Genomic DNA, 27,479 nt, shown 5'->3' on the forward strand with positions numbered 1-27,479 from the left:
TAATAAGTTTGAACGACATTTCATTGTTTTCCTTTAACTGCCAAAGTTTACGAGCTCATTTGCCTGATCTGCAAGATAAAGTGCTACAACGTTGTACGTTTTGTTATTTTCGGAAACTTGGATTAATAATGAAGAACGAATTAATATTCAGAACTATTACTGCGTTACTCAATACAAACGATCGGACTCAAGAGCAGGTGGTGTAGCTGTCTAATGTCTATTATTCATGTTCAGATACTCTTCATAATGCGACTCCTATGCAGTTTCTTGCGCCAACGATATTACTGGATATTTCTAATGAAATTACACAAGTAGGTGATATTACACACACAGAATCAAACATTGATTATAGTCGTCCTTTACATTTCTCCCAATAAAAACATATCAAATATTATTAAATTTCTTCATCAGCAGTTACTTCATTTTTCTTATGAGGGTGCAAAACTTTTAAACACTAATCACAACGAGATACCATTAATTCTTGCTGGAGATTTCAATGTCAATTTTCGTTCAGAAGAATCTCAACCATTAATTGATTTTTTAAATAATAAATTTAATTTAACAATGAATAATTCTCCATTTGAATCAACCACAAGATATGGCACGACTATTGATGCAGTTTTCTCCAGAAATGTACATAGTTTACAAAGCAAAATTTATGTCTCTCATTTTAGTTATCACAAACCTATTATATCATATATGAAATATGATAGCAATTAATCTATCGATGTTGTTTTAAACTGTGTTATTGATGTTATGTGATTATTAATAAATGATTTTTAAAATTTAAATATGATGTTTTTTTTATTTTTATCTTAATTGCCTACTCATACAATATTAAAAGTTTTACTTCAATCGCGTGTGATCCTTACGCGCACTCTTTTTTTCATATCACACGTAATTGAATCGTTATCAAACTTCATGACTTTTCCTAATATGTATGTATGATCCATTTTTCAATGTTAATTTGTTTATCCAATTTTTATTTTTGGAAAAAAAATTGTATACTCTCTTAACTACCGCGACCGGTAATACGAAAGACGATGTTCGGACGGCATTTTTTGTAGTAATTGTTAAGAAAATGATTAAACTTACAAAAAATCTAAATTCACAAAAATTTAGAGTGATAAAAACTGCTTTCTGCAAATTTATATGTATTTTTTTCAATTCTGTATGCACGCTGCGCAAAGAGGCAAGGAGTATAAATATTGCAATTCTACTGTATAAAAAATGGGTTTTCTCATTTTTGCTCAATGTCTATGTGTAGAAAATTTTTTTACGAAGGAATCCAAACAACAAATTGATAGATTTTGTTTTAAATTCAAAAATTGGTTCAACTACATTGACAGCAATCAAAATTATTGTAAAAGACCATGTATTACTATCGACGAACATATATCCGGAAACGTTTTGGTTTAGTTTTAGTAAAGCAAAAAAAAATTATTAGGTTTGCATCAAGTTAGGCAATAAAATTTGTAATAAAATAAACAATGCCAATGTGTACCAACTGAACTTTTATAACTTTCCGTAGGGTAGTTAGCTACCCTAGGCCAAACTTCGAAAATGAAAACTTTCGCATTTCTCGACGTTTTGAAGGTTTCTGAACATTTTCTGATCAACCAATTTGAATGGTTCAAAAAACATTCGATTCCTCTTCATAAGGAGATGGCCTGGGTAGTTTTTGTCAAAGGCAGGTCCAGGCATTACGGAGATACGGAGCAAACAGAGCAGCAAAAACAAATCGAGTTTTTCAGATCTATTTGAATGATTCCAAAAACATTTTAATTGTATTGACAAAATTGAGAATTGATGATTTTTTTAGTAAGACAGGTCTTGCAGTTTCGGAGATATAAAAGAAAAGTAAAAAAAAATATTTGGCGATCAAAAATGACCATTAGATATATGCTCATCAAGTTGTCAAATATTTGATAAAAATTTTTAAAATGGGTACTAATTTTGTTACAATTTTGCATACGAAAATTGTGAATTTTTTAAGTTTACTTATACGGTTCAAGCAAATTTTAAAATTTTCAGAATTTATTTTCCGAAATATCTTAAAAAAATATTATTTGCGAATCATTAGTTAAGTGATACGATGGGTTCGTCGTCATTTGTATAATATATGAAAATACTTTTGGCACTTTTAATATGCAAACGATACTTATATTAAGATACCAATAAGTAAAAATAGAAAAGGTAAATAATTTTTAACAATGGTTAAAATAATTACAAAAGATCTATTTCCCAGCGTATACGGATGTACCTATTTCGAATTGAAGGGAATCTAAAAGTTTTAAGAAATCGATTTTTTTCTATATTTTTGAGGTTCAATTATTTATGAATATGTGTACAAGTGGATTTTTAAAGGATTTTTAAATTTGAAATTATTATTGAAAATATAGCTTTTTGACCAAGATAATTTTCCTCTGTGTCCTTCCGTCGCTAAATTTTAATTTTTTTAAACTTTTGGATACGATTTCCACGATTTCTCTACTTCTACTGGACTAATTTTTTAGAAATTTTTACAGAGTTATAGACTTCTCTTCAGTATGAACTATGGATATCCCCAAATTCTAATTTTTACTATTGTAAAAGAAAACGAGAAAATAAAAAAAAAATATTAATTTTTTTTCAGGCATCAAACGCTATTTTGCTACTATAAATTATTTTTATAAATTCCTCTTCAGTATGAACTATAGATAGACATTCCCAAATTCTGATTTTTACTATTTTGAAAAAAATCGAAAATAGGTGTAGTTTTTTTTCGAACAGTCGCTATTTTGCCAAAAAAAAATTGTTATTGTTTGTAGTTCACACAATTACGACTTTATTTTAAGTTCGTTATCTAAAAACATTTTTTTCAGATTATTTGAAAAACTAAAATTATTGGCATGTTCAGATGCAAATTTTTTTTATGACCTGCTAGAAATAATTTTTTTCACTCATTTTATTTTTTTAAAAATGTTCAAAATTTAAATATATAATATACAATATAAACTATCTTTAGTTAATTTACTTTCAAAATAATTTTTTTCAATCATATAGATAAAATTTGCTTCAAGAATTTACTTATAATATGTACTGTACATTATTCTGTTCGTGATACAAGTTATGTAAAGTTTATAGAATTGTGTCTATAATATTCTCGAACTTCAAAATGATATTCTGACCTTTTACATGATTATTATAGAATCAGGTTTCGTAATAATAAAAACGACGGCAAAATCAACAATATAAAGTTAATCTTTCATACACCTCAAGTGTACATATACTTACATTGTTAATAGAAATATTTTGAATGATAATAATTATTATAAAATTAATTAAGTTATTTTATTAATATATATATATATATATACAGTTGTATGTATAATTTTTATTACACATTATTTTGTATAACCATTTCCATATACGATACTAAACAATGTAACAAGATATTTACAAATCACACATCTCCTATATTTTCTCCAACAAATCCGAATAACTCATAAACTACAATAAAAAATAGCATATTTATAAAACCATTATATCTATATTTAATGATCATATTATTATTATTATTATTATTATTAATATTTCAATCTCTGCAAACAGAAGAAGACCTTGAAAGAGAATCTTATTCGAATGTTAGTGGGTTCTCAGAGAAACATAAAGTCGTTTATTTGTGGCACTTAAGTATTTATATCGCTATAAAACATGTTGTTACTATTATTATTATTATTGTCTGATCCTTTACGGCTTTTGTGCAAGATTTCGTAATTTATTGTTTGTAATAACGTGATTAACAATGCGAGAGGAAAATAAAGTTAAATGGTGGCAAAGGAGGGATTTTTTTCAAAATTTGTCGTGAAAATTGAAAATTGTCCGGAAAAAAATATCAATCACTAAAGTATATAAATATAAATTGTTTTTCAACCATTTAATTTTAATTTAAGATTTATCATACCGACTGTTAATTTATTTTACAGTTCAGAATCATCAAAGAGAATGTTCGATCGTTTTACCTTGTAAATGTACTATAATTACAAAATTAATTGCTTCGATTCCATGTGTGGAATTGTATCAAATGAATGCATGTCGTATTATATTAAATTGTATGTAATAATAAATCATTATTGATTTGCTATTGAATCGGTTATCGAACTGATACATTGAATGATGACGCTATGAGATGAAATATCTAGGTCAGAAAAAAGCTGTAAATTCTAACATAGTAGAGAAATTTATTTTGTGTCAGGTTAAATCTATTCTAGTACAAAATATATAATTTAGTTGATTATATAGTACAGTAAGTATACAAAATCATTGTACTTTCTTTCCTGATTCATACAAATGCATATCGTTCTTGGGATATTTTCAAAGTACTGACACAACTGACTATAATCATATATAATTTGCATTGTACATTTGCAAGAGAAATTTTATAACAAACCTTTGAAAATATAGTTGCCTATATAGAAAACTAGATCAAGATACTCGTTTGTAAAATCCACGATTTTTTCCCCAAAAATTGCTATTTAGGTAGCCAATGATTACAATTTCATACCTATGACGATTCTATGACGAGTATATTTGACAATGGGTTAACAAATAATATGTAGCAAATTTTTTTACTGACAAAAGAATTTTTTCCCCGATCATCTGTCTATAGTTTATATTTTAACGAGTCGCCCTTGACATTTTCGCGTCGACAACCTGTCCTGAGATTAAATGGCATTTTAAATACAACATCGTCGTGATCGACTATCTACTATATAACAGTCATCTCGCCAAATTATAACGAAACACCTGAATAATGATCATGATTCGATAATAAAATACGACAAGCTTTGAAATACCCAGATCACGACGATGAGTAACCGACATAAAAAAATAAAAATCAAAAAAGAGCTTGCAAAATTTCAATTTTATCGTTTGGTGATTTTTTGATTCATCACTTGAATTTCTGGAATTTTATGATTTGTTTTAATAATGCACCAAGGTGTGTCGTGTTGATTTTTATTTGATGACTCTCTTGAAAAGTTGACAAAGTGTGAAATCATGTTGGAATGCAGTTCATACTTAATCTAATTACCACATTTAAATTTGTTATATTGATCGGTTTTGGGGTAATAAAATTAATATAAATGAGCAATAAAATCACAACAACCTCTGAATTGGTCGGAGAAGCTATAAATTTCCATTGCCAACATTTTTTTGTTTTAAAAAACGAATTCTATTAAAGGATATACAACACATTCTCCGAGAATGAATCGACCTCCAACGGAGAGTACCTTTACGTATTGAGATGATCCCGGACTCGAATGATAATTGATAACCTAATGCATTTGCAAAAAGGTATGCAGAATGCATATAAGTGTCGCAGAATGCATATAAGTGTTGCAGAATAAGCGATTTTAAATCGGAGATAAATAAATAATCAATAAATAGAAATTGGAATTCATAGGATAGAAAGCCCACGCGCAGAATCTGGGAAAATAGTATAAAATGTATGAGAAGAAATACAATCGATACATAGAACTAAGTTGGAAAATTACATAAATTTGTGGATAATTTAAAATCCATTAATTTATATGTATATATATATATATATTTATATTTAAATTTAAACAAAATACATAATTTGTATTATTATAAACAAATGTGTTTTTTATTTTTGGAGTTTTTGGACTTGAAGTTTAGAGTTTAATGACTTAAGACTTACACGAGTATAATTAAATGATTTTTCGGCAAAGTGTATACAAGATTTTTATATATGGTACAAACTATTAAAATTGAGTCTATAAAGCAGATACAGCCTAAATAACAAAATACTAAAAATTCAAGGATAATTTTGTGACTATTTAAATATTTAATTTACATCATTTATATCTATTTTATAGATATTAGTGAAATTTTTAATACAGATAATTCAAATAGCCGATGAAAATATAAATTAACAAAAATAAAATAAAATATTTACTAGTGGTGCATGACATCGTGCCTTAAAGCAATTTTCTGGAACTTTCCATATCATTTTCTAACATTCTTAAAAGCTCAGACAATAAAAACTAGATTTTTTTTTAAGAATATAGAATTTTTTTGAAAACATTTGAAAAATTGTATTATTGTAAAAATGCTTTTTTTCAAAAATACTGATATATTTTGAATCTTAGAAACTCTTTGAAAACTTTTTTTTTTGAAAATTGAAGTGTAAAAAATTTTGTTTTTGAAAATTAGAAGAAAAATTAGTTTTTTTTGTGAATTTTGAATTTCTTTAAAAAATTTGATTATTGAAATAACTTTTTTTGAAAATACTGATATATTTTAAAAACTTTCTGAAACTTGAAATTTTTTTAAAAAATGTTTTTTTTTTATTTTTTTTTTTTTGAAAATTATGTAATTTCTTGATCGTTTTTGATACCTAATTCATGTTGATTGATCCAGATATTCAAAATATTAGATTTTCAACCAGCAAATATAAGTTTTTACAATTTTGTTGTATCTCCAAAACCGCTGGACCTGTCTGTTCTAAAAATTGATGCATTCTTCATCAGGTCATAACAAGTTAAAAGTTTTTTATACATTTAAATCAGATTGTCTGTTTTTTTTTAAATAAAAATTCCATTTTCTGCAATCTTTGCTATGTATCTCTAAAATGGCTGGACCTGCCTTTGCCAAAAACTAATCAGCACGCCTTCTTATCAATAGAACTCGAATGCTAATTTAATAATTCAAATCGGTTCAGCGGTGCTCCCGAAAGCATCCGTACATACATACATACACACATCAATTTTTTTCTAAGGTATGCCAAAATGTTCAGAAATCTCTGAAACGTAAAGATATGCAAAAAAAAATATTTTTGATTTTTGGCCGATTACTATAACTTTTACAATACGCAAATTTTCATTTATGCAATAAAAATGCAAAATTTCACTTTTTGTTACCGCGAAGTCGCGGGTACAGCTCGTATATAAGGTTTTGACATATATCACAAAACATAAAAAATATTTAAATTACCAATAAAATAACTAAAATAAATAAATAAAACTCTGTAATATTCATTATAAATCTCATAATAGCCCACCAACCGTCGTCGTCATATATGCAAATGAGCGGAGGCTGCCTATTTATAGCATCATCTTCAACACATTTCATATGCCCATAAGTCCATTCTTTGACTTTATAATCATGTATTCGTCCGCTTGTCACTTTAATCCCTTCTAATACGACAGTCGTAGAAGTCTTCAGATTTTAATCGGTTATTTATTTATTTCTTCGATTTTTATTCAAGAAAAAGGACGGTGATTTGCACACACGACTCGACCTGGGTAGGGTGACAATAATTGCAACGCGGGCAAAGGCCTCACACGAATCGGAACAGGGGTATAAAAATTGTTAGAAAATAATTAAATTTGATTATTTATATTAATTATCAAGAGATGCGATTCAATTTTAACTTTCAAACTTCCATTTCTGGCATAATCTATATAATGGATTGATTGCCAATTTTCGTTATCAATTCTGTAGTAGGTATGTATCACTCGATAGAAATGTATGTAAGTTTTCTCTATAAATCTAGGCGTGAATTAAATGTCTAGAAGGCATTTGACTTTTGACGTGCTGCCGATACTCCGGAGTTATTCCGGAGTTTCTTTGAAATGCCGCGACCGGAGAAACAGGGCGACTACCAAGTGCCAATCAATGGGAAAAATTGACTTGAAAATTGAGTGGAATGAAAAATATATTTGATGATATTTTTAAAATTTGGTTGCTCAAGTCGTACCGCAGCCTAAGTCGCACCTCGGCTGTATTTTCTTGTAAATATTTATATTATCATTCTTATATGACAATTGTTTAGGTCTAATTAAATTGTAGAATTTGTTCAGGTTTTGTTGTAATTTTAATATCAAATATCTAAGACAATTGAGCTTAAGTCATATTTGTGTAAAATTTCTTGTCTGCATCATTAATATAGAGGTTATTTTTTACAAATACGAAGAAATAATTTGAATACAATATTGCAAATTAGAAAACATTTAGTGGAGGCAACAAGTAACGACTATTACTTCATGAAAAGTTCTATATCCGTTTGTTACTTTTTGAAATTATTTTTTATTAAAGGTATTTGTTTTTTTTTAATGTTGTTTTGATTGAATATTACTTTACTTTTTGAAGGACCAATTGTAAAATACTTTATTGATAACTGTATATATTTATTTTATAAGTTATAATAGTATTTACAATAATTTTAATCTGTTTTTGATTTACGTATTGATTGATTTGATTTTGGTTTGATTATTTTCGATTGTATATCATACAAATTTGATTTTTTTTGTTTGTATATCAATATAACTTGCATGCTTTGATTGGCGCGAACAGTATTAATTCACTAATTATGTTCAACTTTAAAACTATTAACTATAAAAAAGTTGATCTTAGACTAAATTTTACTCTACATAGTTATTTAGCAGGTACGACTAGGGCGTTAATTAAAAACTAATTTAAAAAGATAAAAAAGCAACTCACAAAAGTTATTATTTTTACTTAAAGAAGTCCACTACCAAGGTATTGAAAAGCTTATTATGATTTTTTTTTTCAACAGTTACAATTATTATTTGCTTTTTCCATACTTTCTCTAATTTTCATTCCAAATTATTTTAACATTGTCCTACACTAAGTTTCTTATCGTTACAATATTTTCATACTATATTTGTTTTGATACTGCACTTAATTATTATTTTCAGATTTTTGTCTTAAATGAAAATTGCGCAGGGATATTTAAACGATTTTTTATCATCAGCAGAATCTCAAGATCTACAAGCCCTAATTAAACTATCTCAAGATCATAACATTTTTTTCAAGTTATTGTATTATATAATACTAATATTAGGCTTAATATTGCTTTAGTGTTGTATTTTACTGTAAGTTAATTCAATTAAAAAAATTATTTACTGTAATTATTAAATTTAATCCTGTATCCAATATATAAATATGAATAATTATCAAATTTACACCCTCTAAAAAATGCATAAAAAGTGCAATGTATACATTTATATATTATACATTTTTATACGACAATTAATTTCTTGGTTTTATAAAAATTGTATGTTTTACCAATATGTGAGCAGGCGATTTCTTGACATTTTCATTTATCAAGGTATTAATTTTGTAATTATTATATTTATTGCTAATAATGTGAAAATAAATGCACAAAAAATGCGTTATATATATTTATTTCCGTTATTACTTTCTTAATCCATGTTTAGTAAAACTTGTATTGTTCGAATGCTATGCAGGTGATTTAATTACACATTTATTTATTAAGGTACGATTTTTGTGATTACGCCATCAAATAAAAATTTAAGATTATATTCTGGGTATTTCGGTAATAAGATATCGTATTACTTATCATTTTGATCCGCAAAGAAAAATATCAAATAACAAATTCTAAGCCGGATCGAATTCCAAGATATTGCGTTAAGATAGTACCATTTTTTTCGTATTTAGCGCATAATTTACACGGAATTTTTAAGAATTTATTTCCTAAAATAATTATGCAAATATTTAATGCTAATAAAAAATTAAAAAGACAATAATCCTACCTTCCTCCATATATATCCTGAGTTAATGGTGTATTTTCATCGTCCGAAATATTATCGTCGCTGCCTCCTGCATTTCGCAACCCCGCACTCGCCATAATTTCTAAAAAAAAAAGGAAAAAAAAATAGTATATAAAAACTAACATATTTTTACATCTAATAGTATAATTTACTAGTTTCTAATTATAGCCGCGTGTTCTAGAAAAATAGCATAAGCGTTGCAAATTTCAATACTCTTATTTAAACAACTATTGAGAATAAAACACTAGAATTTTTAATTTTTTTTTATAACTACAAAAATGTAAAAATAGCTTTCATACATGTTTAAATACAAAAAATAGGCCTTTAAGCAATAGGTATAATATTATTACACTAAAAACGAATATATCAAAATAGATGATTTGCACTTGTCTGATGTCTGATATTTCTGAAGCATTTTTCTTCGATATTGCAATAAATTGCATCGGCTATTCTACATAATTATCAATAGTGCGTGACAAATTTTAAATATTATAATGACAACATTGCCATAACTATATTTAGAATAATAGTTCAAACAAAATTTCAAAGTTTAGTTCTAACAACCATAAATAATAATCCATGACAAATCAAAGCCAATACGTTTTTTGCTATAAGAATAAAATCAAGGATTAAATTCTGACATTAACTATTATAGAAACTAATACTTTTATTATAACTTTTGGCAAAAATCAGTTAATAATTGTCATCATCCGTTAGAAGCCATTAAGTTCTTTACACTTAAGGCCATTAAACTAAATTTTGAAACAATTTAACTGCACAATTAATATTTCTCTTAACATTCACTTAATCCCGCAGGATAATATGATAGATTATTATTTTGAAAATGATTTTTACTAGAATTTCTGTTATTACTTTTGGTGAAAATCAGTTAATCAATGTCATCAACCATTAGAAATCATTATGTTCTTTACACTTAAGGCTATTAAATTAAATTTTAAAGCAATTTAACTGCCCAATTAAGATTTCTCTCAACATTCACTAAATCGCGCAGGCTTATATACTTAAAAATGATTGATGTGCGAAAATATATGTATGTAACTTATATAATAGATAATTGATAATTTGTCTGAAAGGCATAAATCAATATCTGTAATTACTTTGGTAATAGATATTTTTAAAAACATTTTTTGATCATAAATACTTAAGTCATTTAGATTTTCATTTACAGTTTTATGGCTCATGATTGACTTTAGTTTTATATGTCATATAAAAGTGAAATATATAATCGACTGTCTGATACATTATTACATAACGTTTTCGTGAAATCGAGGAAGTCTGGAGATATTTCGCTTTTGTATACTCGTTTTTTTTTTCACTGTCGTTCACGAACCGTGCGACTTGTTTCATTATCGAGTCGGCGGACGCATTTTGTGCCCAAAAATAGACGGAAAGCGAAAGTTTAAAGAAATATTTTAGGTTAAATAGATAATAAATCCACATATAAATGTAATTAATATTCACAAAATTTTCTAACTTCAAACCATTTTTTGTAGTAAAGTACGAAAGCAGGAGCTTTTTGCAATATGGGTAAGTAGTAGCAGACGTATCTCAATAGGATCTTTATTAATATTAAAATATTATTTTGTCATAATTTAACATGTAAACCCTGTTTCTCGGTAGTATGTTAATATAGCTACTTTCCCACAGACAGGACGCAGTAAACAGAAGTGTGCAGGTACGTCATTTTTAACAAGTAATATAAATTACTCTACGATAAAATTTATAGTAGTTTGTAACTCTAGAGTAGTATGGTATTGTAAATTATGAAATTTGTCGAGTATTATGATATTCGATATGATTAAATGTTAGAAATTTTTTTTACTAGGGTTTGGCTATATATATATATATATATATATATATATATATTTCTTTGTTTTTGTGATGTATTATTAATTAAAGTACTTGAATTCTTTGTATTTGTATACCCTTCCCCATATGTGTCTACGTATATGATGAATGTCTGTAATGTTTTTTACTGTATCGGCACGTCGATTTGTTTATTTTTTTTTCACAATGAGTTTTTTCTATGGCAAGTTCTTCTTCGAAGACAACCTGCTTCGAAGACAAAGACAATTGTTGTAACTTTGTAAACGCATTCTTTTACTGAGAGGGCCTTGCGAACAAATGACGATTGTTTTCAATACGACGATGGATAAAAAACAGATAAAACAAAATAATATTTTAGGACAAGTAGTAAGAAATAATTTAATAAGAGTTACAAGATACTTGTCAATAATTTTTATAATTAGGCCAATTTTCATAGGCATATTATATATATTAAAAGCTTTGTTTTGTTTGACCATCATCCTCAATAGCATTAGAGAGTAAAATATTCATTAGATTAAAAAATCGGTTATAACTTTTGAACAAATTGATTTATATAAATGACATATTGAAAAAATTTGTTTAGAATTGAACAGTGAATAATATTTGCTGATAATGTGATACCCTAGAACAACTTGTTATATGTATAAAACGACATAGAAAATTAGTTTCAGAAATAACGCTATAGAAAACACTAGCAGAATGCATTATTTTGAAAAAAATTGTTTTCAATACGACGATGGATAAAAAAATAATTAGGAAAAAATAGTAAAAAATATTAAAAACTAAATAAAAGTAAAGAAATACTTGCCAATAATTTTTATAATTAAACCTATTATCATGCAAAGTTTAATCAAATTATTGAAACTTTCGAAAGTAAAATATGCATTAGTTTGAAAAATCGTTTATAACTTTTGAACAAATTGATTTATATAAATAACATATTAAAGAAATTTGTTTAGAATTGAATAGTGAATAATACTTGCTAATAGTGTGATACCCTAGGACAACTTTAAATATTTATAAAATGGCATAGAAAATCAGTTTCAGAAATAACACGATTAGAAAATACTTTCAGAATAAATAAATATGTGTTCATGCATTATTTTTAAAAAATTGAATGATTCGAATTATATAAATAGCTTACAGAGTAGAAAGCTTTAAAATAATATAAAATAAGTATTAAACTATTTTTTACGATTTTTATACAGCTCTACTGTGATTACTTTATATTTAGTTCAAGCTTCGATTTTTTTACAATCACTATACAAAATTTTCACATTTCTAAATTATATTATATTGAATATACTGTTTTTAATTAAGTTCTTAATTATTTTACTACATGATTTAGTGTGATTTTTTTAATTATTTTACAACACAGAGAAATTTCATTCCACTTTCCAAAAATACATTTATATCAATTTCTGAAGATTTTGCATAAATTTTAATTGTATGCAATCTACAAAGAAATCATTTTATTTTTAAATTATTGTAAAAAACTTTCATATTTATGATATACCTAATATTAACATTATAATAAGACTTATACGTATTTTCTAGTAATTTTGTAGTAATTACATCTATTATCGAATGTGATGGTATTTTTTATACCTTTCTAAAAGTCTCTTCTGTATATAATAATGTATCATTAAAGTTTTTGCTTGTAATTGGAGATAATTATTTGAATTAGAGGAATTGATTGAATTTAATAGGTAATTATCTAAGAACTTAAAAAATAAAAAAATGTAATTGTTTCGGGAACATGCCCTACCAAAAATAAAAAATAGTCAAATTTCTAGAACTTTTTTAAGATCTCTAAGAAATTTAGGGGGTGTAATTGAATATCATGTTTTTGATAGAAAATAGAGAAAATTCAAATTTACAGTTTTGCAATGGTATTTCAAGGTAATGATATATTTGATTATTAATTTTTTATTATTTTTTAATTTTTATTAAATCCTCTCCCATTCCGTTGCAAAGAATGCGTCATCATCAAGTATTGTGTCATATGTAAATTTATAAATAAAACAGTAAGTATTTGCAATAATGCAAATACCACGACTTACCGTTTCTTATACCGTAATATTCATAATGACTTCATATTCTGTCATAAACAATTAAGATTCATTGTTTATGTCTTTATAATAAAGAAAAAGTGTTATGCAATTTTCGAGTTCAGAGCCCTCCTGTATTTTTTTATCAATAATAAAGAAATTAGAAAAATTCAATAAAAATCAATATTTTTATGATCTATATTAATTTTTGAGTCTCGTCTCGGACAGCCTGATATGAAGCAGTAGTGACATCGATTTTAACTTGAAAATATAGATAATATTATGTGTAAATAAAAATACCCCTTCCTGAAATTGCTGAATAATAATTTTTTGGGTTTACAGAAATTGTAGTAATACAAATTTATTACATAATTATTGGTCAACCTTTTGGAATACCTTTCCTTATTTTCTTCATAATTGGCCAAAAGGCCAATCAAATTTAATTTCTCAGGTCATCTGACCCACAATATAAGTTGTTTATTACCATGTGTGGGATAAAATTGTAGTAAAACCAGTTATTATTAAACAATTTATAAATGTGTATATGAACATGCGAAGAAAGATTATTAATAATATGACACATACTGCTTACGCAATTACCGAGATTCTAATGAGAACATTCAAGTGTATTATTGTAATGTGACATTTAGGAATAAAACTGTTTGTGAGATAGAGAACTCTGTTTGAATTAAATCTAAATGTTAATTGGATTATTTATAAACATATGAATTTGTTGTTTATTCTACTTTTCTTATAAATGATTGCTTTTTGAGCCGCAGTAACATACTCATTATAGCTAAGACGACTTTCTGAATAAATTTATTTTTCACAAAAAAAAAATCATAAATCGAATTTAATTTTATTTCTGATATATATATATATATATATATATATATATATATATGTTCATTTTTTCTAAACCTATTTTATTCTCATTTTCTCCAAATGTTTTCATATAATTTCAGATCATCAAAATAGAAGATTTCTTTCTTCTGCGATTTCTTTTGTATCATAAAATAATTATTTTAGATATCAACATTTTTATAACGTTATTTTCAATTATTTGCGGTTTAAAGCGACTTACAATTTGTGGTATGAAAGTAGTTCTTGAATAAATATATACTAAGGCGAGCAAGTTTAATTATGAATCAAGTTTTTTTGCTTTTACTTTCATATGGAATGAGAATTCAGTTAATTTATATAGTTAATTCATAGTTATTTTTATTTTACTTTTAATGTAAACATATATAAACGTCGTTGTGCGACTCATAAGCTATTATATTTTGTCTATAAAATAAAAATAATGAAAGTTCCTGCATTTATACAAATATATTTCAAAGCATTTAATATTTTTCGAATATTTTGTTACGGTACGGGAAGTTCCAGCAATTTGCCTTAAGGCACAACACTATACACCACTATTTAATTTTTTTTTAATAATTTAACTGAATTTTTTTCATAATTTCTAGGTCTCCATCTCCGAGAGAATTCATTGATCCCTGACTCTAATATTGCAGGCATTTGCACCGGCAATTTTATCTCATTCCAGGTATCGTGCAAAGATCAAAAGTCTGCAAATCGTATGTGTTCGCACATTTATTCTTGGATTACATCAGTAATTTAAGTGAAAACAGTCACATTATTTCGTAGAATCGCAAATGTACAAACGTATTTGTAAATTCAAAGAAGGAGCGAACGAGCGATTCAAATAAACTCCGGAGTTAATGGTGTCGAAGTCGATTGTGGAAAAGGATAATACAGAGGGAATGATTAGGAATAAATTTAAATTTAAATGAAACCTATGTATTATTAAAAAAATCAGAAGTTAAATTTGCTAAACATGTGTTACATGCTCACATAAAAAGCACAAAATGTTACTTTTATCCCCGGCAAATTTATTTATCAAAAGCGACAAATTCAACAACAATGTTACAAATGATTAGCATAGAAATTGCGCAACATATGTATTATAATATTCCTGTTTATTATGCATCCGAAATGGAATCGTGTAGGAATACATGTAGTATAATAATTTATTTAAAAGATTCGTTCGTTCGTTCGTTCGTTTTGCATATGATGCCATGAATATGAGTTTTAATGTTCCGGAGTGTCTCTTTGACATTTGCCGGACACCGGAGAACGCTTTCTATTAAAAGGCCGAGTAGAAATAGATACATAGAAAAATAGACTAATATAATAATTTTTATTGTATTTTTATATATGTGGTTCACTTTAAACACAGAACAATTAGAAAAGCACTCCAGATTCACATTATGTAGAGAAATTTCTTTGCAGCAAAAAAAGATTTTAAAAGGATTCTAACTTTCAGAATGAATGAATATTATTACCATGATTTATCAATTTGATCAAGAAAAATGCAATTATGAGATTAATAGAGTAAAATATAAGTATACGGTTTTATAAAAAAAAATCAATAAAATTTTAGTTACATCTTTGGAAAAAACAAAAATAATGATGTTCAATAAATACACTAATCATAATCATGCCGTCTAAAAAATATAATTTTAAACTAGTTGTAAGTAAAATTTTGCCTGAAGGCAAGTTGCATAAATTTTCTGATATGTGTAAAAATAAATTTAATCAAATTAGATTAGAATCAAAATTTGCGACGACGGAATATAGACATTTTCACTTTTGACTTGGATCATTATTCTAAAGTTTTACGAATTTTTATAATTGAACCATAATATTTCAGTATGTCCGTTGAGACTATTTATAATTAGACTATAATTACTCAAAGCTTCAAAAAAAAAATTAATTATAAAGAAACAGTCTTGTCTATCTTTACCAAAAACTAATTTGCACAATTTTCAATTGATATCCTTCAAACATTTTTTAAATTTTTAATATAATTTTTAATATTGATTTAGGATTTTTGACTAAACCTTTTTGGGGATGTATAATTAACTTCCCGTAGGGTAAGTTATTGTAACGGGCCGAAAATCGGAATTGAAAATTTTTACATTTCTCGACGTTTTGAAGGTTTCTGAACGTTTTGGCATACCTCAGAAAAAATGGATGTGTGTGTGTGTGTGTGTGTGTGTGTGTATGTATGTGTGGATACAAATTTCCAGTCACGTTTTAGGGCGCACGGATCAACCGATTTGAATGGTTCAAAAAACATTCGATTCCTATTGATTGGGAAAAGAGCTGATTAGTTTTTGGCAAAGGCAGGTCCAGCCGTTTCGGAGATACGGAGCAAAGAGTGCAGAAAATAGAAATCGAATTTTTGAGCGAACGGAGTATCCGATTTGAATGATCTAAAAAACATTCAATTAGTAATGATTGGGAGAAGTGTTTATTAGTTTTTGGCAAAGGCAGGCCCAGCCATTTCGAAGATACGGAGCTAAATATGTAAAAAATGGCAGTTTTTGAGAGAACTAAGCGTCCGATTTAAATGATTCAAAGAACTTTCTGCTTGTCTTAACAAAATAATTGATTTTGAAAAAAAAAAATTTGTTCCATTTTTTTTTTTTTTTTTTTTTTTTTTTTTTTTTTTTTTTTTTTTTTTTAGTATTTTGTATATCGAAAATATTTCAGATTTTATTTTTAATTCTGACTATAGTTCTAATATACTTTAGAAATAATTTCAACTCTGCAATTCGGTTTATGTTACAATATTTATAATAATCTATTTGAAAACATTCAGTATTCCTCGAACATTTCGTTACGGTGCGGGAAGTTCCAGCAATTTGCCTTAAGGCACGATGCCATAATTGCCTCAAGACAGAATTCCACTTACAGCTAGTTTAGACAGCGTTCACATTGTAAATAGTGCTTTGAACTTTCGCTGAAAATAAATAAAATATTTGACTGGCGTTTGCGGATTAGCACATCTTTCGTCTATGAGCTTAATTCGAACGAGTCGGACGTTTCGTTGCGCTCGTCTTCTTCTTCGTCTATGAAGTTCACACATTCATAGTCCAGATTAAAATTCCATTCGGCGAGGATTTCATTGTATGTATTTTTACAACGGGAGATGGAACGGAAATAAATGAGATCTGGTAGTAATATAGTAAAATGATTATTTTAAAAACTTATTCAAATTTTTAGCGAAAAATAAACGCGAGATGTAAAGGACTCTCTTGGGTTCTAGTGAACGATGCAAGATGAATCGTAACTAGTTGGTATTGGTATTTTGCCTTGAGGTAAGTTACATGAACTTTCCGATATGTGTAAATAATCGACTTAATCTATTATAGATAAATTAATTCATGAGTAGTTAAAAATATTCGAACTGAATTTATTACACATTATTGAAAATCGAACACGTCAACCCGATCGAAATATTTTTTAAAAGCAAATTTTCAAAAATCAATAATTTTTATAATTGAGCCAGTTTTTGGTAGGACTTTAATTGTTCAGCATGTTTATTAAGACCAAGTACTCTATCGTTATACCAAGTAAATTATCTAATTTTAATTTTAACACGCGTCAAAAAAACTACTCATTTTCTCAAACTTTGATGAATTTTTAAAATTAAACTACTTGTTTGGCACTTTTTTGATATTTCTCTTAAAAAACGTTTCTGAAGAACAAAATGGTCTTTATATTTTTGAAATCTAAAATTTTGAGAAAACATAAAAAAAGGCCATAAAACAGGGTTTAATATAGATACTTGATATATTAAGTATATTACAAATTTAGTCTCAAGCAATTAGTATGACTTAAATCGTCAATAAAGCATAAAATTAGTAAATTGAAAATAAATATCCCTATATAATAAATATTCTAAAATTTTTTATAATTTACCATAATCGATTAATTTTACGTTTAAATATTGACCTTCTCAGAGAGTTGATTTTGGTGTAAAAATTCATAAAATTGTCATAAACAAAATGAAAAAAAGTGTTCTAATAAGATTTGTAAAGAAAAATTCTAAAAAGAATTTTTAAAACAATTTTCTTATTACCGTGAAGTATTAATAATTAAAATGTTTGCTTAATTGAGTCATTTTTCTTATCTTTTTAATTGCGATAAAGACATTTTGTATAAACATAAATTTTAAGAACTTAGGCCAAGGGCTAAAATTAAATTATTGAAAACAAATCGATTAATTTAATGTTCAAATATTGACCTTTTTCTCTATATTTCAAAAAATGTTCTCTTTATTTGAAAAAAGAATAATATTACTTTAAAAAATGATGATTTCACAGATGCACCGATTTTTTTCTCATAACCATGATGTAATAATAATTAAAACTTGTACTCTTATAACAATACAAAAATTCTCATTGCTTAAATGTGTCATTTTCATTTACAATTTTTTAATTGTTATAATTACTATTTGATTAACATAAATTTTAGGAACTTAGGCCATGGGCTAAAATTAAATGAATTGGTCTAAGATGTAAAATCATTTCTTTAAATGCAAGGCTGAAATATTCTCATTAGGAGATATAAAGATAATGTAATGATTATAATTAAAACTTGGATTATCATATTATTGTTAGGACAATTAACAAACTTTTAGAAACAATCAGTTTTAACAGCAATTATTTAAATAAACAAGTAAGAATTTGAAAGCTTTTTTAACATGGTATTGTACAATTTAGTTTAGAACCTTTTCATCATATGCAGGTCAAAAACATACGATGCAAGGTCAAAATATTTTATTTACAAGATGTAAAGATTTGAGTTTAACAAATTTACCTAATGATAATTTACTATCAAATTATAGTTCTCACAAAAAAATATATTACAATTACATCTTTCAAAATACGTCTTTTAGCAGCAATTATTTCTATAGTAGAGTTAATTCTTCTAAAGTATTTTTTAACATCGGATGCATAATAATAGTTGTCGTGGGACGTCCTTTGAATGAAATCTCTTACAAGGATGATCAGTGGCACACATTACCAATGGCAATGCATAATAATTACAAAATATTCTAACGTTCTCACACAAATAATGCACAACAGGCCATAAACAAAGGTGTATGAAGAAAAAGTTTTTAGACATAGACAATAAATTTATTTTGAAATTGGTCTTAAAAAATCATTTGATTATCGTACAATTGGTGGCTGTTGAAACAAATATATTTTATCTATATATTTAAATCCGTATCCAATTACTCTACCAATTAATTCCTCTCTCAATTAATCCATTAACCTCCGAAATGAACTTTTCTATTCGTATCTCGGTCGATCGCAACTCCGACCTTGCAACACGTGGCTCTTTAGGGTCAAAAGTTCGTGTTTTGTTTGCTGTTTTACTCGAATACATCAGGTCAGTCGACTGTCTATTTAATTCGATTTGAACTTCCTTATGGAGTTGAAATTTCAATGTCGTATATCCCATGTAAACGACTCATTCGAGGAGAATTGTAATTCTGGTAAAGTTGAGACACGCGACAATGGTAGTAAATGAATCTTTTATGGGAAATGATTGACTGTTTAAATTCAAGGTGGTTTATAAAGAATTCTCTGGATTTGAAGGAAATAAGTTTAATGATTCTGTTTTTTGCTTCTATCAAAATTGATTTATTTTGTACGTGTCAGGATGTTTGTCCTGAATAAACTCCTGAACTGCTAAACCGATTTTAAACATTATTTGCCCAACGTATGCTTTTATATCTAACTTGTACTATGAACAATAGTATAAATCTCTTTTATTGTGGAAATATTATTTTTTTGATAATTTTAATTAATTTTGAGAGTTTGAAAATTTAGTGAAATATCAGGTGTCTGTGTCAAAAAACAGATATTTCAGGACAAATCGAATAACACACACACAGATAAATTGGTATGTGATTTAAATTTAGATGCAACTTGGTCTTAAGAATATTATACATCTCTATTAATACAAATTCTATTATTCTTCTCAAAAAATATAATTCTACAAATTATATTGACTATCACAAATTTGCAAAAAAAAAACATTGAAATCTGAATAAAAAATCAGATATTTCTGACGATTTTGAAACATTTGATATAAAATGATTTTTAACGTTATTTTACATAAAAAAACTAATTTGTACTAAAGTTAGTATAAGTCTCAATTTATAGTAGAAATTTTATATTATTAGTAATGAATTGATAATTAATTTTGATATTTTTGATTTTTTGACGATTACAGTAACGGGAAAGTAAATAATATATTTATGATACAAATTTGAAAAAATACATTGAAATCTGGAAGTTCTAAAAAGCACAAACCATTTGAAAATTCGAAAAGAAATTCTTATATAATGATGTTTATCGTTATGTCACATGGAACATATCTCATTTGTTCTAGAAATAGTATAGTTTTCAATTTATTATATTATTATATTTATTATATAAAATATTATATTATTGGTTATGAATTGTGAATTAATTTTGGTATTCATAAATTTGCAAAAAATATGATATAGTGAAATTATTGTGTCATTTTTTCAAAGTAGTTAATATACCCTAATTTTCTAAATTATCTACAATAAAAGTATTTGCAATTTTCAGGCAGATTTTTACTTCTCCACATTTTTTTTAATAAACATGCCATTAAAATAACTATTTTTTTATCTGTGATTATTTATGTATTTTTATAACTATTTTTCTCAATTAACAATTACAAAATTGTCGATTAATAAATTATGATTCGGTTTAAAGAAAGCGAAAGTTTCACAATTTTTCAGATTAGTCATTTCTGGATTATTTCGAGAAAAAAATCTTTAGTAGTCCAAATTATTTAGGTCATCAACAGGATGCTTCAAAATTTATTCATCATATTAAGATCGTGTTTTTACGTTTGTTTTGAAACAATTTGTCGGAATTAATTATGTAGACTTATAAAAAGTCAGAGAATTGACTCACCTAGAAAAAAAATAGTAAACAGAGTATTAATTCGCAAAAAAAAATATTATTCGGCATGGATTCTGATTAGAATCGCTCGATGAACTTCGACGATTTCTTAAAATTCAACCGCTTATCGTAGGCCTATAATATTTCAATATGATATTTTAGACCACAAAATCTATCGTTATACCAAGTTACAAAGAAATAATTTCAGGCAAAAACTGATTTTAACCACTCAAATCTAAAGTTTCCTAAGAAATCAAATTATATTACTACACTGGCTCTTTCATAATATTACCATTGCATAATTGAATCCACCGAAATCTCGGTGATGAGTTTTTAAATGGATATGACGTGTTTTACCGACAACTTTTTTGCCATTGTCAGTCATTCATTTATTCATTTCATAACTGTCTGTATAGTATAGTAGTATGTAGTATGTTGTTTTTTTTCTTAATTTTCATATGTGTCAGATTAGCAAATAATGGACCATTAAAATGTTAAACAGTATACATTGTTGTGTGTGAGATATGCGTAAAAAATAATTGCCATTTGTTCAATTGATAATGAATGAATGAATGGATGATGAATTTATGAACGGGGAAGGAAAGTTTGGAATATTTATGATTAATGAAATACGGAGATTTTGATGTTAATTATAGTTATATAATAAGACAGTGTGATATTAGTTAATAAGAGAAAGGTCTGGAAAAGATAGAAAAAATCAGCAAGGTATTTTTATTAAGGTTTTATCCAATTTATCCAAAATTTTGTAAAAATTTACAAAATATTTAGCTACGAAGAATCAGTACACTTACCAAACAAGATATTTCTAATAGTTTTTAAATTTATCAAAAAATTTAGTTAATTCGACCAAACTTCAAACAAAAATATATTCTCTATCCCTAGTATATTAAATTTATATATGATTCACTAATCATTTAAGAATGTGGTCGATCCATTAGCAAGTGAGAGCTTTTTTTTTCAAAGATGTTGATGGAAAAATATGACTAATAATTTTACGATAGGCATAAATATATATACACTTTACTATTAATAGAAACAAATATTTCTCACGATACATTGGCATTTGAGTGGGTGTCTTGACGGATTTATAAAGTAGCACGTACAGTTCGATAGGTTACTTAAAAGTCAATAGAGTTTAAAGTTTCTCTTGATAATCAATACAAAATTATTCCAGAAAATGGAATAAAGTTTTTACAGTTCCGTCAAGCATTTGAATAATAAAATTTTACATTATTCAACCGACATCTGGTTGTCTAGTTATATGAATCATCTAACAATCTGTCTAATTTATTACAAGTTCTGTTAGATAATATTCAATTACAATGTTCTCATGATCAACATTAGAACCCATATGATTAATGCAATGACATTTGATCATTATTTATAAGTAAACTCAGAGATGTATGGCACAGCATTATATTATACTTTCACTATTGAAAAGGAAGACAATATTGTTGTTAGTCGGAGAGCTTGAAGGACATTCGTAAATTATAAAAGACTTGTATGAGAAATTTTATTAAAATTTTGCAGACTTATATTGTAGATTCTATATGCGCATTTCAATAGCGAATTATTCGAAATTTCAATATACAAGTGTATATAAAAGTTTTTACTAGATTTCAGTAATTTTTATCTAGTTTTCACTAGCAAAAGCATAAGCTAAAAAAATCTGGATCAAAATTTGTTTGATGAAAAATTACTTAATTGCTCTGATTTTTACGAAATAAAGATTTGTAATTAGAGCGTAAAAACTTAGGGTTATATGTGTTTTTAAAATAAAATCAAGTACAAACAAAAGAAAAAAAATTCAAACTAAAAATCCTCAATACTACATTTTAATTTAAAATATGCAAAACCCTTCTTAGATTAATAAACAATCATTATATTTGAAAATAAACAAAATTATATAAAAATAAAAGTCCAGTCAAAATAAAAGCTTGGTAAAATGATATCGTGTACTAAAATTCATACATTAAGAAAACGCTTGATTTTTCACTCACTTCTCCAACATCTTTCATATAATAATGAATAATATTTTAAATCATCTATCTTAATTACAAACAGAACTATATAATGCAAATTTTACTGTCAGGCAAGGAACTCATTTTTAGCATTTTAGAGTAAGAAAAAAAATTAAACATATAAAATTGTTTACTAACTTGAATTAAATATTTGTTCTATCCCTTGTTATACCCCTGACTTCTCAAACATATTTTTTATTTAATAATTATTGTTATTTTAAATTATCTATTTCAATTTATAAATAAAACTATATAATGCTGATTTTACTGTAAGACAAAAAAGCTCATTTTTAGCATTTTAGAGTAAGGAAAAAAAATTAAACATATAAAATTGTTTACTGACATAAATTGATTACTTGTTTTTTTTAACTATAAAATTAGTTGTAAAATTTAAAAACAAATATTAAGAATGTTAAAGTCAATCCATTAAAAATTAAATTTGAAGATAAAGCTTTTAGATTGAAATTTAAAAATTTCTATGAGTTCAAAAAATCTTAATCAAGATTTGGAGAAAAACGTTCATTGGCTGAAAGTGGGATAAAAAAATATTTAACTACTCTAATAATTTTATGAAATGAAAATTTGTATAAGAGAGTGAAAATTGAGGGTTGTATGTATATTACACATTTTATATAAAATAATCATTGTTATTCTAAATTATCAATTTTAATTTACAAATAAAACTCTATATTGCTGATTTTACTCTAAGGCAAAAACTCATCTTTGGCATTTTAGAGTAAAAAAAACTAAATAGATATATAAAAATTCGTTGTTTTATTATTTTGTTTGTAAATTTTACTTTATAATAAGTTATCAATACACGCCTATTATTGGCAATCGTACAAAACAATACAAATTTGTTGATGTAAATAACTTAATTTTCGTACTTTCCACGCCTATAACGCGCCTTTATAGAGAAACATCGATGCCACATTAATTTATTGAAGGAACTTTTACTCTTGGATATATATTTCTATTTTAATTCGATTTGAGGTATAATAATAGGGAAAACGGGTGGTAATAGATCAATAAATTGAAACTAATTAGTTATTTTTAATCATAAGGAATATTTTATGAATTTATCGATTATAAACTAATGATACACACAAAACCTATTTATAATGACTACGGCGTTGGAGAGATTGAAGATAGTTATTTCTAGATCTTCTACGACAAATTATTAAAAATCTTGTCAATTACCCCCGCTTTCCTCTACTCTATATCCAAACAAAAGAGATGCTGTTTATTATTAAAACAATTCCCAAGAGTTTGCAATGTGAACCACTTTCACTGAACCAGAAGAACCGACCAAGTCTTTGAATCTCGGCTGTATTCATTGTATTTTCTACAAAACCAGCATTTATCCGACGATTAAGAGCCAAGATAAGATAAATACACCAAGGCATTAATATATTTTAAATGTCAACCCGTTTTGTTGAACGAATCCGGAACGATTTGCCGCCTTTTGCTCAGGGTCTTTTCGACCTCAGAGGTGGCATTAATAATAATGAGAGTCAATGAAAACGGGTGCGCCGGTAGGAAAGGCAGCCGAGAAATAAATTGGACGGCATTTGGAATGGGTGATAAAAAAAATGGTTGAAGGAAGTTGGATTAATGGTTTCATTAATAATGAGTTGGTAAATATTAATGGGATAAATGCTATACACCCGCACTGGGTATAAATTAATATGATAGGGCTTTTGGTGCATACAAGCCCTATAATTTTGTTTGACATCAATTTTTTTGGTTTTTGTCAAATTACTCACAAATAGCAAGGCAAAGCACCCCTTTTAAGTTAGACAGGGAGATACTAGATACAATTTACTACGATTCCATGCCAACAGCTTTATATACTCCGATATAAAATTTTGGAATGAAACGACTTTGAATTCGACCTTTCATTTTTTTCAGCATTTAATTTAAAGGCAAAGCACCCCTTTTAAGTTAGGCAGGGAGAAACTAGATAAAATTTACTACAAATCCAAATCGCATTGATTAAAAACTATATTTTTGAAACAGTTGAAAACTTCATCTATATAGCTGAATCTAAATTTCAAAAAAACTCGACCACATACGTTTTTTATAAATAATTTGAGCAGCTTTCGCACCAGTTATAAATTTCATAAAGCGCCTAAACTTCTTCAAAAAATTTGTGATTTAAAAAAAAATTTCACTGTATATGATATAAAAAAATGATATCCTAATGACGCCAGTATATATTTATTTTCAATTATAATTTTTCTGGAATCCAGCTGTGATTCATATCATATTGAACGATCGTGCTTCGAGTATATTTCAGATTCTTTTTTCAGATTTTTTTTATCAAAAAGATACAACCAAAACAAATAATTTAAATGCAAAAAATATTTTGTATCTCTTCCTGTTTGCTTGAACTCTCTCAGGTTTATCCTGCCAGGTTATTGGCCTTAAGAAGTGCATTCGTTGACTTTTTTGGAAGTTTTGTGGGATTCGACATTCACACACATACACACACACACATATATATATATATATATACATATAAATATATATATATATATATATATAAACTTTTTAAATTTTTTCGACGAATTCGATTTTTTGTTTGACTTAGAAACATATTCTTGAAATTTTTATTTGCAGCGAAATAGTCGAAATAAAAGCTTTTAATAATTAACTATTAATATACATACGTTTTGACACTCTATGTGTGTCATCATACACTAAATTAAAAATTTGAAAAAATGTTTTACAAAGTTTACAAAATTTCAAAATTATAAAAAATATGCAAATAAAATATCAATCAGAAAAAATAAATTCATTAGTTTTTGTAAGAAGGTTTAAAGCTACTTTGAAAATATTTGATCTCTATTTTTGATGCATTTCTATTTATATTCAATTAGATTTATTTCTGTACTGACATTACAATATATTCTGTATTATCTAATTCTAATAAATTTTACTACAGATTTTGAAATTTATTTTCTTGTCTTCGTAACTATATATAAAGACAATTCCACAAAAACGAATATCTTTCCCAAATTGGATATCTGATTATTACTAAAGATAGACTACTCATTAAAAGTAATCTTTATTATTGATATTAATGGTTTTTGTTGTGAAAGTCAATTAAACGCAAATTCAATTAAGTTATTGATGTTAATTTAAATTATCTATGTGTAATATTTAGCTTTTTAAAAGTTGACTAGAGATACTAATGAACATCTAAAATATTAAAGATATTGTGGATTGTTTGCAAATTATATAGATTTTCTGAAAATACTGTACTAATGTTTTCTCATCTTTCTAACTAATTTTAAAAATAATTCCACAAAAACGAATATCTTTCCCAAATTGGATATCCAATATTATTACCTAAGTTAGAAAACTCATTAAAAGTAATCTTTAATATTGATATTAATGGTTTTTGTTGTGAAAGTCAATTTAACGCAAATTTAATTAAATTATTGATGTTAATTTAAATTATCTACGTTTAATATTAGGCTTCTTATAAATTGACTAGAGAAATAATAATAAATAGAGATATAAATACTAAAATACTGAAGTATTATTGATTGTTGTAGATTATTTAAAAATAATATAATAATCTAAAAATATTGTTTATATGTTTTTTATCTTCTTAACTAATTATGAAAATAATTTAACAAAAACGAACATCTTTCCCATATTGTATATACAATATTATTACCCAAGATAGAAAACTCATTAAAAGTAATCTTTAATATAGATATTAATGGTTTTTGTATTGAAAGTCAATTTGAGAAAATTTAATTAATTTATTGATGTTAATTTAAATTATCTGTGTGTAATATGAAGTCTCTTGAAAATTGACTAGAGATATTAATGAATACTAAAATATTGAAAATATTATGGATTGTCTGAAAATTTTGCATATTATCTGGAAATAATATAGATTTCCAGGAAATATTGTACTAATGTTTTCTCATCTTTCTAACTAATTTTAAAAATAATTCCACAAAAACGAATATCTTTCCCAAATTGGATATGCAATATTATTACCTAAGATAGAAAACTCATTAAAAGTAATCTTTAATATTGATATTAATGGTTTTTGTTGTGAAAGTCAATTTGAGAAAATTTAGTTAAGTTATTGATTATAATTTGAATTATCCA

The 27,479-nt window shown here is 26.2% G+C and overlaps 1 protein-coding gene across 1 annotated transcript in view; it reads right to left on the minus strand.

Moving 5' to 3' along the window:
• LOC113373343 (chitin synthase chs-2-like) overlaps positions 1-27,479 on the minus strand; it is a 183,211-nt gene that overhangs the window by 91,696 nt on the left and 64,036 nt on the right. Inside the window, exon 2 of the mRNA XM_026613650.1 lies at positions 9,585-9,684. Within this exon, the coding sequence (XP_026469435.1) occupies positions 9,585-9,679 (95 nt within the window). The 5' untranslated portion in view covers positions 9,680-9,684. The remainder of the gene's footprint in view (positions 1-9,584; positions 9,685-27,479) is intronic.

This window comes from Ctenocephalides felis, unplaced genomic scaffold, assembly GCF_003426905.1.
Source record: "Ctenocephalides felis isolate EL2017-DRISC unplaced genomic scaffold, ASM342690v1 CF-g0.4_SCAFFOLD_01604, whole genome shotgun sequence".
Taxonomy (NCBI): Eukaryota; Metazoa; Arthropoda; class Insecta; order Siphonaptera; family Pulicidae; genus Ctenocephalides; species Ctenocephalides felis.